A 14,991-nucleotide genomic window follows, 5' to 3' on the forward strand; every position below is an offset into this window, starting at 1 on the left:
GTCCACGCTGTCGTCCACCTACAGACACAGCCGTGAAATGAAGCTCCAAAAGCAATACAAACTCTGCGCATAGTACAGATAGCACACAAAAAGCAATGCACCATTATTTCTCAGCCCATTGTTTACTGCCCGTGCCGTCGTCGTTTCCGCCTGCTTGCTCTTGCCGATGCATCCGTCCAGTAAAGGACCATCATCAAGCTGTCCGGAGACTTTTAACTCGACAAATCAATCTTGCGCTTGGGTGTCCGAAATGTTCAACCAACTTGGCGGCCACCAACCCCACTGTGCACCCCCAGTATTTGGGTGATGAATGATTTTATGCTCCGCTACGCGCCACACAACGGGCAGTAGGGAGACACACAAAGAGATTAAACCAAGATGTGAGAGACAAGCCGAGCCAAGGGAACATAAGAAGGCGATACACAAATTATTCCGGTAGCTATTGAAAATAAAATTTCGGCGGCAGCAATTAGCATAGAGCGGAAGAACGTGCATACCAAGCAACAACGACGGCAGCTGCGTCTGCATTGTGCCCTCTGTCAGAGTAGGGGAAAGACCTCTAACCAGCTCGCACACAGTCTAATTCGAATAGTGTGCGAGCGCGCGCTCTTGATTGCAATCGTTTTCTGAAGATAAGCTAGACGGCAAGATTGATGAAATAATGCGAGACACATCAAGTTTAATCTTTCGGGACACTCGGCCCCCGAGCTCGCTGGACTGTAAAACTCTCGGCGCGAACGTCGTCTATTAACAACGGACTTTAAAAAGGGCGCTCTTAAAAAAAAGCCCCAGCTCGGTCGAAAAGTAAGTCACACGATGTCTCTAATCCTCTCCGCTGCCCACACGCCCGCAAATTAAATGGATGGACAAATGATAAAAAAGGGTTCTCGATCCTCAGAATCTACACGTTGCTACTACTTCTCTCTCGCAAAATGAACTCTACAAGCTAACTCGGGACTAATGAACCCCGAATTTTCCCAGGCGTGTACCGTCTCCCCCCACTGGTAGTTTGAGAAGCAAAGTGTCCGGTTTTAACTGCAAAACTGCTCCGACGTCGCACAGTTTTGCATACGCGTACACCATTACCTTCGGCCCCATCATCAAGAACAGACACGCGGACCCTAACATTGCAGAAAAATCGCAACGAGCTAAATTTTTCATCCTTAATTAGCTTTAATTACTTTCATTATCATTTTTATGGCGAGAGGCGCTAAGATACACACAGACACAGTAAGGTGTACCACAGTCACTGGGTTCTCTCTCTCTCTCTCTCTCCGGTTTAGGTTGGTCACAAGGCGATCCCTACCAACCGTTTATCAGTAGCAACAGGCCATCTACAAAATTGCAGCGAATATTTTTTCCCTTTTTTGTACCTTTTTAAAGCATTATTTTTTTCTGTTGCCACCTGAAATTCCCACAAAAATGCCACCTGAAATTCCCACGAAAATGACACCAGAAATAGAAGACGAGTATGCTGCTTTTTGAGGAACACCTTCAGCGAGTATCTCGTATTTTTTTCATAGCCGTGTGCTGAGAAAACAGGTTCGGAAAAAGGACAGATTGGACGTGGTAACTGCAACAAAACAACCCTTTTCTTGTCATATTGTCGACGCACAGGACAACACACACACACCAACCATTTGTTGCGTCCATCTAAACTGATTCCTATACGTTCGTTCGCCCCTGCTCCACACACCGTGTTGGCTGAAGAGGCCGCGTGTTTGATGAGGTGATGAATTATTTATCCTCCGTTAAACGAAAACTGGACTCCCGGCCCACTAGCTTCAGCTGGACGATCGACTAACTTTCGGGCTGGGCTGCGAGAGTGTGATAAACTCTGCTACTACTCGTCGTGATCATCTCCTCTTCAGGTCCATGAAGATAGCCACAAGCTACCAGATATTTATTATGATAAACAGGATCGATAAATGGAAGGTTTTTCCTTTTTCCCTGTCACTGAATCCAGAAACACCCACGCACACATACACGAGAGCGTAACACACCAGAGAAGTGTGACATACCGAACAGGGGAAAGGGATAATATCCTTAATTCCAGCTCGGCTAGCAAGGTTGACCTTCGGATGATGCACACAAACACACACACATACATGTGTATACCAAAAAGGAGAGCTTTATGAGGCGTTTCGAAGCTTTACGAGAATGTAATTGAATTTTTATGATTTAATTGGACCGAGACACATCATAAAGAGGGTTTTCGATGGAATCTTGCACCAACAGTGGGAAGGGACGAGTGAGTGTTTGTATGTATGTGGGTGTGATAATGAAATCGTCCAAACACGCCGACGACAAGCGTTAAACAAAAACGAGCATATCAACATGAAACACGACTTCTGAAAAAAGTGTAATACAATATGAAGTGTAATACAAGTGTAATACAACAAACAGAAGCCGCTTCTTAAAAGAATCCATTTCACTCTCCAAAAGTCAAAAATTCCTCTGTCTGAAGCAGAACCCGACGACAGAGTGAGATAAGTAGAAAATTAAACTTTAATTACACTTGCCACGTTCGAAATAGTGACAGTTAACTAACGATCCCCCTGCCGACAGTCCTCCCCACCAGTCATTTTGCCAATTTCGCTTTGTTGGCCGATTTCATCTTTTGTGCTGCGATCCCTAATGCGCTGGCAGATCCACCGCAACATCCCCCAGCCCTCCGATAAGGACGACAAGCGTGCGACAACCCACAAAACATTACGCAAAGGACATCTCTCTCTGTCGAACGACGACGAATGAGCAGACGAAAAAGGAAGCAAAATTGTCGAGAATTGATTGCTTATCGATTGTCGTTCGGCAGCGACCGATGGGTTTTCCTTCCATAATTCTTTTTGCACACTCTCCTGTTGCTTGCTCACCCCGTCTTCCTCTTCCTTTTCCCGTAAGGGGTTTTCAGCTGGAAAATGTAAAACTTTTACACTTTTCTTTTCCTTCACCCGTGTCTCTCCTTCCACATCTAATGCTGTGTTAGGGCTGGTGCTACAACAAACACCATCCGCTCCCCAACCACTGTGTTTCGTGTTTGTTATCAGAGAGAAAGAGAGTTTAACGAAACTTGAAGCCTCTTCCCCCGTCGTGCACAGTGCAAAAAAAAAAAAACGCACACACAGAAAGGTCAAGCACTGTGGGAGGGAAATACCTTTTTTTCTCTTGGCAGCAAGCGAATAACCCCACGATAACACCAGTCTACCACGATGAAGGGGGCGCTCCCGATGCTGAAGGGAGAAGTTCACCCCCCCCCCCCCCCTGTGTGCTCTTTGTGGGTGTAGAAAAAAGCTGCAGGCAAAAGTTCGAACTTCACAACCGGGCGCGCCAAAACTCGTATCAAACACTAATAAATCACTAAGGTTTTTACTTCAAGCGGTGGCTTTTTTTTTCGTCAGTGCCACTTTTGGCCACTTTTTCCTGTCCACTAGAATTTTGGGTAAATGGACCTGAGCGTTTTTCTTGCTTAGTAAGTGGAGCTCAAAACGCTGCAAGATGTAAAATGTTTTTTTTTTTTATGAATAATTGAGCACTTACAAAGGCAAAGAAAAGCCTTTTTCGTCATTGTATTGCTGCATCCTTTGTTGGTTATCCTATTATTTAACATTTCAACATGCATTCGACGCACACAACATTCATCCCGAGCGTACTTACATTTTATTTAAAACATAAACACTCAATTGCACCCATCGATAATTGTGTCCCAGCGATACAATATTTGCATGGACAAACACCACATTGACCTCTCAAGAAGAGTCGTAAATTACATGCAAAACAACCCTCAAACCCTTCCACAAAACTACCACACCTGCCCGGACGGAGGAACAGAAACCATCAGTCCCTGGCAAAGGTCAGTAAGTGCCGATGAAGGGATTAATTAAGTGCGCGTTGTTAAACTCCTACGAACGGTGTGTCATTGCATTATTTCCATAATAAATCGATTACTTAACGAATCTCACCAGAGGACGGGGATGCCACGGTACACACGAAAAGCGGATCCAAAGTTGGTGCATACCTCTGTGTACCCTTCCGACTTTCCCGCACGGTCCAACAAAACAAGAAGTGCGCCCTCAAAGCGGTGGCCATCGCATGACGCGCAATCGTTACTCACACACACCTCACGGGGTAATAACACGACGTGTCAGCTCCGGGGTAACCGGCCGGAACACACCTTTTACGGGACGGGTCGAGTTCCATGACCAAATCGCTTAAAAAAGGTCGCTTAAAAACAAATTCAACAACTCTTGTTTATTGTAACACTCTTACCGGGAGAGCCACTGGCCGATGCGAAGCAAAATTCACATTTCAGCAGCCGTGCACGCGTTGAAGATCGTTTAATATTGGCATATTCGCCCGATAAATTTGAACATGAATCACCGAAAACACCAGCGCTGTCCACCTCTTCTCCCGACCTGATATACACCACCACTGATGGTGTGTGCGCATGAAACGAGAGAAGATTTCATTAAACGAGTTTACAACACGCCCGATGGGACACATTTTTATGCAATTTGTCGGTGGTGGAGAGGCGCGCCAAACAAGTTTCCGGAGGTTTCGCAGGCAAACACGCGGAACGTGAAACAGTGCAAACCGAAACAATCACAACAATGTCACACACTCGGAGCGTTGTGGTTTTAAGAACCTTCCCATTCACCACCGTTCTTCCAGCCCCCCCAGCGTGCAAAAACGTGACTGTCATTCATTAGCCAAATGCGGCCCCGGCAAACGCCGTCGTCGACGTCATCTAGGACAGCAACTGTGCACACACACACACACATACCGGCAGGCACAGCGAGGAGAAAATGCAACAGTTGACAGGGCGGCTCAGTGTAGAGTACAAACAATGCGGAAACTACCCTTACCTCCAGGAGAACATCAATGCTTTTTCCATCCCCCTCTGGTGGCATTCAGCCGAACCTCCGAAATCTACGAAAAACCTAACCTATACACTATTTCTCGCTATCCACACGCACACACTGGTGCTCAAAAGTTATCTAAGCTGTCAAAATATGCATCATTTTCAGAGCGGCATTGTGATGGGTCAGTTTTAGGTCTCTATTCCCAAGCACGCGAGAATCACTCCCAAGAAGTTACCGCAGGGGAAGGAAGCGAGGACCGGGAGGAAGGAATTTGTTTCCCTCCTGACACCACACAAACTTGACAAACTGCCAATGGTGCCGTTTATTTGCCAAGACACGTTTCCGTTGCTCGAGCGCGCGTTGCATGCGACTGAAAACGTGCAAACGAAGGTGATGTGTGTGCGCTTCACACCTTCTTCTATCCTCCCCCTCTAGAGTCTTGGTAGTGTATGGTGGTTTTATTGCACATGCGGTTTTTCCAGGAAGTCAAATCAAACCGATGCCGATGGGAGGAGAAGAATGGCTATTACTGTTTTGACGCTAACGTTGCCGAAGTGATGCTAATTATACTGCGCTAGCTTCACTGACACCGCGACTTAGAACGCGTGTGCGTAAATGTATCTACCTTTAACCACATGTGCCACACCCACGTATGGGAAAACCGCAACCACAACACACGACAACGAACCAAGCCCATTGACTTAATATTTGTCAGTGCTGTAATTTGAAACCCGCGCATTCCAAAACCTTTTTCAACGATGTTTTCTATAACCAATCGATTAGCATTAAAACGCGTACATTTTTAAGCTTGAATTATCAACCACCTTCCCCAACTCATCCTCACCCCTGACGGGTTTCTTCCTTCAGAATGCACACGATCTCACACTTACCTTTATGGAGTAGGAGTTTATTCGCTGTCGCGGCAATACGTTGAACGACGAGAAGTCCAAGCGGCGCGAGAAGATCCCGTTGGCACCAGATGTAGCTCTGCAAGAGAAAAAAGAAGGGAAGAACGATGAGAGGATGAAAATTGCATCAACATATATAACAGAACCGGGAGTGTATGGCCCAAAAATCGTGTGATGGAAATTAAAATAAACATTGATAAGCCCAAGTAGCCAGTCAGCTAAAAAAAACATCACCGCGTCGTGGGCGAAAATAGATTTTACGAGAATGCAAAAATCTGGAGTGAATTTTTGTTCTGCTCTGCTTCTGTGTATCTGCTCCACATGGGGCAACGAGAGTTGTGTTTAATCCCATTTATAATTTAAATTTAAAATAAATTTCAAAAATTGAAAACATTCGAGTGATGCATCGCATCGATAACTCCCGGCAGGGGATGAACGGAGTTTCTCGTACTTATCGTATTGCCATTGCGCCGTGGACAGTCAGAGTAAACACACACAAACACGGCGAAACAGATAAGACCAGTGATACGTCAAAAACAGGCAAAAAGGGTAACCCCAACCCAAAATACTGCTCTCACATTCTCATGCACGTGTATGATGTCCTACGAAAAATGCATAATATTCCAGGAAAAAAGCGCATTTTTTACGTGGAAAACGGAGACCAAACGACCGAAAGCCACAACAAAGCACACACCATAGTTAGTTTCGCACTGATGCCATGTTCTTATCGCGCTATATCGATGCGCACGTTTTAAGAACAAGTACAAAAAGACCGCGCGGATACATATAAAGTAACAATGTTTTACCCGTTCGGATTTCGAACCAAGCTCCTGGGTGCAATTTTGCAGCGACAACTCCTAGCACTTCCACAAAACCGCCTCGCAGCGCGATTGGAACGAAATACGACGCGCAATGAGTTTCTAACCTTACCGTACCTAACGATACACAGAAGAGTTTGGGACTTGCTGGGGGGTATAGCCGTAGTAAGAATGCAATTTCAGAACAGTTAAAGATCACTTTTTATTCATTCCGTCAGTTCAAATAGCGGAACTTTCCGTTCCGTTGTTACTTTGCTTCCCAGAAGTTATCATTTAACAGCTACATAGCGGTCTAAAAGGGCAATCTAACATCAGAATTCCTTTTAGGAATTAGATCTTCTTCTTATTTTCAAGGGATTTAGATAACCATGTTAAAATCAAAAGGTGGATATCACTACTGGATAGCAAAAAAGTTGTCAACATTAAAGAGGATGGGTGTGAGTATGTTACCCAACAGTTTTGAACCGATAGAGTATAGTTGTGAAAACCAAAAGGTATAATATTACACTGCTATATTGCATAACAAGAAAATTGCTGATCATCTTGAAGATGCCCCAGGGTACGTAAAACTTTCGCTGATGATTCAACGATCTTTTGCAGTGGTTTGGTGCATCTCACACTCTCTTCTAACACTATTTACCGGACCGATTAGAGTGGGCGACGTGAGAAAAGTTCTTTGAAAAGCGAAACGCAGAACTCACACCACTAAGAAAGCAAGCAAAAGGTGTGTATGTTTGTCCAGCAAAAACTTTAACAAGAACTACCTCAAATCCGTCTAGCTACGGTGTCTTCTAAACTAGTGTGTGAATAGTTTTGTTCTGTTTAGTTCTGACTAGAGAGAAGCTATAGAGGAAGATCGATTGATTTCGAACATTTTGGTGTGAAGAGAGGACGACGCCAAGTATGCAACAAAAAAAAAACAGTTAAAAATCTCAAGGTTCTGCATGTATATCTTCCATAGAAAGGGAAACCCTTCTACAACTCTCAAAAGACGATCATATAATCCCGCAGATACACCACTCAGACCGATTTATCACACACACTGTATCCTAACATCTTCCCATTCATGATACGTGAACAACAGTTGCCTAGAGTACGTACCTCAAAAAGAGGCTCAAATAAAAGCTAGGTGGATGCTTTTATTGCCAGATTTTTTTTAAGCATTACCATCCAACAAATAGGTAGCAAAAGATCTCCCTGTAGAACACCTAAAGCACACACAAAAAATTAAATGCTTCGTTTCAATCAAGATGCGGATACTGGAAATGGGCAGATACTCGCCCTCACTGCCTTCATCTTCGTTCCCCACATACAGGCGCTACATGGACTTGGTGGTGTGGACCTCTTTTTGAGCAATCGGTCTTTCCGCGCATTCGCCCCCCCCCCCCCCCACATACACGCAACATAGCTACACTCCATGGAACAAATCGTGATTTCCTCTTTCCTAATAAACGCCCAAGATCGCCTCCCGATGCTACTACGGTCACCCGGTTTTTTGTTGGTACGTGACTTGAATTCATTTGCAGTGCCGCATTTTATGTTACACGAATGGGGGTGGAGGGATGCGCATATATAGCTGGTTAGCTGACCGACCAAACGAAAAGGGAAGGGGCAGTGTAGAAGGGCCTAAAATCTTGAATAATTTCGAGCGGAATATTCGCATTGGGCAACAAAAAAAACCAACGTAATTCAAAGAATGCAGGAAGAACTTCGCATACACCGTCGTGACGATGTGTGGGTATAGCGAGAGCCGTCACAACACACGTACACATACACACACAAATCGCGCATATTATCTAATCTGCTATTTCGTCAGACTCTTTGCTTTTCTGTTGCTGATGGTTTGATGTGTGCATTGATTTAAAAGAGGATTGGAACCAAAGCAAAACCGAGAGACTACGAAACATATATGTGTTACTTAACGCACGTACATATACACACACGTGGGCCACGGAATTCGAACGAGCTTTGTGGCCACTACGTTCTTTGACGGCTAATTCTTCCTTTGAAGATGCGTAAGAGGGAAAGGGAATGTGTGAAAATGTGCACTCCACTGGCAAAAACTCTCACTACACACATGGTTAGGAGGAGGCCCATTCATGGGTACACATCTTTAATCCACATACCACCACCATTGCGACTATGTCCGCGGCTGTTCCCTTGGAGATTGGACTGGAAAGAATGAAGGTAAGAGGAAGAAAATGTTCTCGCGTCGCGTTTGACTTCGACGCCAGTTGCTTGATTTGAAAAAGCAACTCAACCAAACCATGCCACAAAACGACATCCTTCCCAAGCCGACCCATACCTAAAGATATTTGATTCTTGCCAGCAAAGCCGTATCCTCCAAAACGCGCTGCAAAATCAACAAGCCCATATCAAGTGAACAAGCGAGCTAGCGCACCAAGCGTTACAAGTCTCACTCCAAACACTCCGAAAAACATCCACAAAAAGCACGCACTGGCCAAGAAACCGACGGCGGCCGGCAGTATCTGCAAGAAAACGAAACGCCACCGGAACGAATTGCGCGAATGGCATACAAACACACACACACACATATATATATTTATACATGCAGTTGCCCCATCATAACACCCAGTCAAACGCCGCTAGCAGCGGAATACACACACGCATGCACAACTTTGCTCAGCACACTTTTTAACCTTGACATTGAGCGTCGTCCATCCACAACACAGCAAAAGACGCGACCAAATGAGGAGTGAGGCAATACGCTACACACCAATATGAAATCGGTGGGGTTGGGGGGCGGAGTGGAGCACCCCATACGCGTCTCTCTGACTCTATTCGCGTTCACCGCCTTTACTCTTTGGTGTTTGATTCCAAAATAAACGAACCAACAGCACACATCACCAACACCACCCAAACAAGAGAGACCACGACGGCCACACCACCTTCGCATCAACGCCGTTGGCATACATTTATACGTCGCCGTTAGACGTTGGGTTTTCAGCGTACAGAGGATGGGTGGGTGGGCGCAGCAGATCTTCTCAGCATAATACACAGGCCTCTCCCCGTGAATAACAACAGAAAAGAAACGCGTAATCATCCATCGCCACACCGCCGCCAAACCAGCAGAGGTGCCCGCTCCGAAAAACGAGAGGAAGCGGAGATATAGAAAACAGGTCTTAGGCTTATCCCCACATATTATCAAATCCTCATTCTTACCAGCCCCGATCACCAGACCCATTCTTGGACGTTCGACTCGATTGATTGCACCGACTCCAACAAGTGTTACAATGTATTAGCGATTGGTTGGAGGAAAAACGGATTTAAGACCACCGAAATCAAATGTTACGAAATACGATATATTTTATGTTTAAGAAAACATACGTAAGTACCAAACCTTTCTGAAATAGGAAGTTGTCGGAATTTCAATCTGATCTGTGGAACACCTTCAACAACATTACAGGCTTTAGCTGCCTCTGGACCACTTAAAAGATCGAAGTAATCACCACATCGGAAAACATCAAAACCGAAGCAAATGTTGTTTGTAACTCACACCAACAACAGAAGTCGGGGGGCTAGCTAGCACGGCACAAACGTGACATTTGGGCCGTTCTTTAAGACGGCTTCAATGACATAAGCTAGTTTTTAATCGCTGGCTCTCCTCTAGCAGTGGTGCATGATTGTTTCCCTCCAAATTCTTGTAGAATTCTTCATGGGGAAACATATTCCTTCCAAATCAGTGTGACTCGTGCAGTCGTCTATAAGATTACCTACATCTTATTACATCTGGGACGGACCACTATTGATACACACCGAAAAACGCATACACTCACACCCTCCGCCTCAACGTCTAAACCCCACTGGGCATGGATCAAGCCGGGACAGCGCGCGCATGTTTCTTCCTTTAGTTCCACCAGCTGTGACCTTGGAAATAATCACCATCGGTCCCGGTGGATAATTTGACGATATAAATCACAAGCGTTACGGGCGTGCTGGACCCAATATCCGACACACCATCATCAGATATATCCCCCGTAGGCCAAGAAGAGAAAGAGTTCGCTCATTCACACACATTCGATTGGGATACAACTTTCAAACTTCGAAAAAACGGCTGAACGCGAACGGACAGGCCAGTCGAAATCATGGGAAGTCTTCAAAAAGTACCTAGGTAAGAGAAAGAGGAAAAAGGTTTCTTCCCAAACAGAGGAGAACAACCCACTCACACACACACACAGCATCTTCCAACTCGGCCCGCTTATGCTCCGAGCAATAATATATGGGGGACACCTCTCTCGCGAGACGACGTACCGGAGGAGCCAAGTTTATACTGCACAAATGGATGAGGAATAACCTTCTTCCGTGCAATTCATCCTGCGTAAAAATAGACACCAATTCACGCACCCAGTTGAAAATAAAAACGCATTCATTTCGCACCCCCTTCCGACGCTAATTATATATCGTTTAACGTAGCCGCACCTCCCCTTGAAGATGGATGTTGGAATCCTCAATATTAATAAAAACACGCAAGAAGCAAAAGGAGAAGTTGTGTGCCATTTTATTGCATTATCGATTGCGTTTAGTAGCAATTGCTGGAAGCACTCGGGAGAAGCAGTGGGTGGGAAATAAAGGTAGATGCTCTATCACCTTTTGTGCAGCCAGTAGTGGTGACTGACCGAAACGCGAAAAGGTAATTAATCATTCGCCCTGAACGCAGCATCATCATCTTCAGCATTCGTGTGGTGGTTGTGTTTGTACAGGAAAAAATGAAAGAGGAAGATACTCCATACTCCATCCACAGTGTGGAGAGTGGTATATACAACAGTGTTCTCCTTTCTTTCCCCGCGAAGCATCGTTACGCACGAGAAAGATCGCACACCGTCTGTCCGCCGGCTCGTGTTTGCCAATCGTTCTTGGCTCGAGTGCCATTCTTCGAATCGATTGGTACACCACCACCGGGAGCAGCGGCCCATGGATGGGGTAGCGCAGAGTGACGGAACCACTAATACAAGCAATGACTGTCTAGCGGGCCTGTCTGGGTCGTGTGGTTAGATAATCAATCATCCGCTATACATTGTTGCACCAGCCCGTGGGGTACAGGCGGCTCAGTATTGGGTGTCTTACCCCTTTCTCTTCCAACTCCCACGATGAGAGGTTGAGACACCTGCCCAGAACCTGCCCCAAAAGCCCCTGAGAGAGAGAGGCATAGACACGTCGCGTTCAGAGTGCAGTGCGGCCAAGAATGGCAGTAGCACAATAGAATGGTAAACTACCAGCACCCCACAGCTCCATTTTTGTCACGGGTGTCACAACACTGGCGCAACGCTGCCGGGAATGGAGGACTCAAAATACACACCAGAGACACCCCCCCCCCCCCCCCCACCCAGTGTGCTCACCACCACACAGAACCAACAGGTTTAATGGCTCACGTGCAACAAACGCGCGCGCGCCTCGTTTCGCTGTTCTGTCGCTCAAGTGCGTGAGTAGGACGCCAATGATGTCGCCCTTCAAGGGAGCTGGTGGGTAAGACACAAGGTCCGGAAAGCACCACCATAAAATCATACTCCATCATATCTGACGAGTCTCGTAGACTACGTTTCTCACCTACACCCGCGTTCACTTGCGGCGTATTTTCCTCGAGGGGCCAATTGTGAGCGCGGGCAAGGATAGAAATGAACGTCGTGACGACGGTGTCTAGCCACCTCCGCCAGCAGAGCATGCCAATTCCCCCGAGAAGGTGTGCAGGAAATGATTGGTTCACTGTGTCTGGTGTTACCAATCGCATAACTAGGTTAACATACGAATCTTCGTTCATATCCGGCAGATATATTGAAACATTTCTTGGGATCTATAGTCTCGTGAACGTTGTAAAGTGGGCAATGATATTCTAGCTGGAGGCGGATTCTACGATATACATTCAACGACACAGCAACCACATGTTCGTGGGTATTAATTAGACCGCACAAGAAAATGAGCTGTAACTTCAGCTTAAACCCAATCAATCATAGATGCAACCTATTTTGGCTATCTCTATATCGACCGTCGCTAGATACCACACTAGACGCCACTCAACAACAGTTCCCAAGATCGTAAACCCGTATATCTCCGTCACTAACAGCGCGTCTGGTGTGGACCAACCAAGGCCAAGAGGTGACTTCTCTTGAAGAAAAAAAGCCGCCCGCGTTCGCGAATAAAACACACACGCACGCTCAATGTTGGCCTATGATTTTGGGATACACAAAAAAACGGCTCAAAATGAAAATTAACCCAAATCACCATTAATGGCGGGTAGCTTCAGTCCCCAACAGCCTCCACCAATGCTGTGAAGAGCCGCATGATGGACACGGTTCGGAGCCTTTACTCCGCACAAAATCACACAAAAAAAGATCCTTTTTCTATTAACCAGTCGCTTCTAGGCAACGACAACGACTCTCATCACTACGGATCGTATCTATTCGATACGGATCTCGCCACATTAACTCTACAAACAACATATTTATTGCCACCGTGGCGAACGAGTTCGGACACCGGGGCCAAACGCGTTCTTCGTGGGGCCGTGAATGACGCACGCGCAACCTTTATGCATGTCAGAAACAACGCACCAGCGGCATTGGCCTCGGGATTTAACACTATATATGCGTCGACGGGCTTGACGACCCAACTCCGCCGAGACGACACCGCAGTGTGTGTGCTCTGATTTCGAAGACTGCAACACGCACGTGGAACCCAAAAAAACAAGATTATGCAACATACCACTATATTAATGTCTCCAACACACGAGGGCCAGGAGAAGAGATTCATCTGCATTTGATCAAGGAAATGCTGTCACTAAACATCAACATTCACAGACCGAGTCCGTGTGTGTTTCCTTACTGATTGAACAGTGGAACGAATCCTTTGACAAAGGCATCCCAAGTCGCGTCATCTCTTAGGTACCATAAAAATATAGATATAAAGTTTACAACACATCGCGACTAGACTATCGAGAGCGCAGGGGTTGAGAATCAATAGCAATCTTACCAGGGGCCCCAAGTCCTTACTTTACGGCTACAAACCGGTGGGATTATAGCTTTTCTTCCAAAATGTAATTAAAATTGCTACCTCGTCTAGTCTAGTCCGAACACCAATGTCCTAATCCCACTTCTCCTTGCAGCCCAAACTCACAAACCAACGTTCTTTTATTTGTCCCAAAATCTACCTGAATCCACTGGTTACGCTTCACACTATTTAGATGTTGGAGAGCTTCGAACATTTGCTTCTTTCCGTAAAGATTTATGATACCGTAGTACAACCCGAAACTCTCAGGCAAATCCACATAACAATCGCAACCCCAGAGCCGATTGCGGAAGTGCCCGAACACCAAACACCCCTGAAAATCCAGCGTGCCTTGGACCCCCCCCCCCCCCCCTCAGCATTCGATAAAACCACTCATTTCGTAAGGTTTATCTGACCGCATAGCAGCCAGCAGCTGGGTCCACAACCACACATCGTACGTACACGATCTCTGGCGCGCGCATGTGTCCCTGAACCTCCATCAATAAGTTGCGTTCCGCCTCCTTCTGAGAAGCCGATGATGACTGTTGAAGGAATTTAACGCAAACCAATTTTTCTCCTCCTGGCTCCTAACGCGCGGCAAAGCATGGTTTTATTAATCGCGGTAAGCGCGCTTGTACGATGATCGGGGCGCGGCACTCTTCTGCGAATGAAACGAGGCAACTTAATTATTATGCATAACATATGGAGAAGCCGCCCTCATTCAATCGGCAGCACACACTTCTTAAAATGGATGATGAGCTCTCCATATTAAATCGCTCATCGGAACAACCGAAAATATTGTAGCCGTCAGAAAGAGCACATTGGCAAGTGGTGACATGTTTTTAAAAAAACACACACACCGGAGAGCATCGAAAACAATCGAAACACACCCCGCGCACCAGTCAACGGCTCCTCTTTCACCAGTGGGCGAACAATTGACGTACTTGCCACCCGTCCGGGCGACACCGAAAAGTACGACATCGATCGTTGGAAGAAACTTGCGGTATTATTTATTTGACGTCGCGATCGGGGGCGACGGGCGACAGTAGTTACAAACAAACAACTAAAACGCCAACGGTCTTCCACAGCGTGATCGCACGATAATGCACCCAAGAAAGCCACGGGTGGTATAGGTTACTTGTGGCCTCCTTTTTTTGTAGCTATTGTTTGGTTTCAACCCCTTTGATGTCCAGTTCATCGCGGGACATAATCAACTTGTAAAACCGAAGAACAATAAACAGACAAATGTCACGGCGGAATACCTCCAAAAGCGGGTCCGAAGCCGATGATCATCACTATGTGGCGCCATCTTGTCCGTAGAGGAGAGTGCATAATCGAAGCGGCGTGTGGCTCCATTCCATTAGCGGCGAAAAATGTTCAAGTCGCAATTCTTGGCTGAAAACATTCCCT

General features: G+C 46.1%; 1 protein-coding gene across 1 annotated transcript in view; it reads right to left on the reverse strand.

Annotated features, from left to right (window-relative positions):
- LOC121587965 (headcase protein) overlaps positions 1-14,991 on the reverse strand; it is a 107,828-nt gene that overhangs the window by 76,258 nt on the left and 16,579 nt on the right. Inside the window, exon 3 of the mRNA XM_041905371.1 lies at positions 5,750-5,846. Coding sequence (XP_041761305.1) covers positions 5,750-5,846 — 97 coding nt within the window. The remainder of the gene's footprint in view (positions 1-5,749; positions 5,847-14,991) is intronic.

The sequence above is a fragment of the Anopheles merus genome, chromosome 2R (genome assembly GCF_017562075.2).
Source record: "Anopheles merus strain MAF chromosome 2R, AmerM5.1, whole genome shotgun sequence".
Taxonomy (NCBI): Eukaryota; Metazoa; Arthropoda; class Insecta; order Diptera; family Culicidae; genus Anopheles; species Anopheles merus.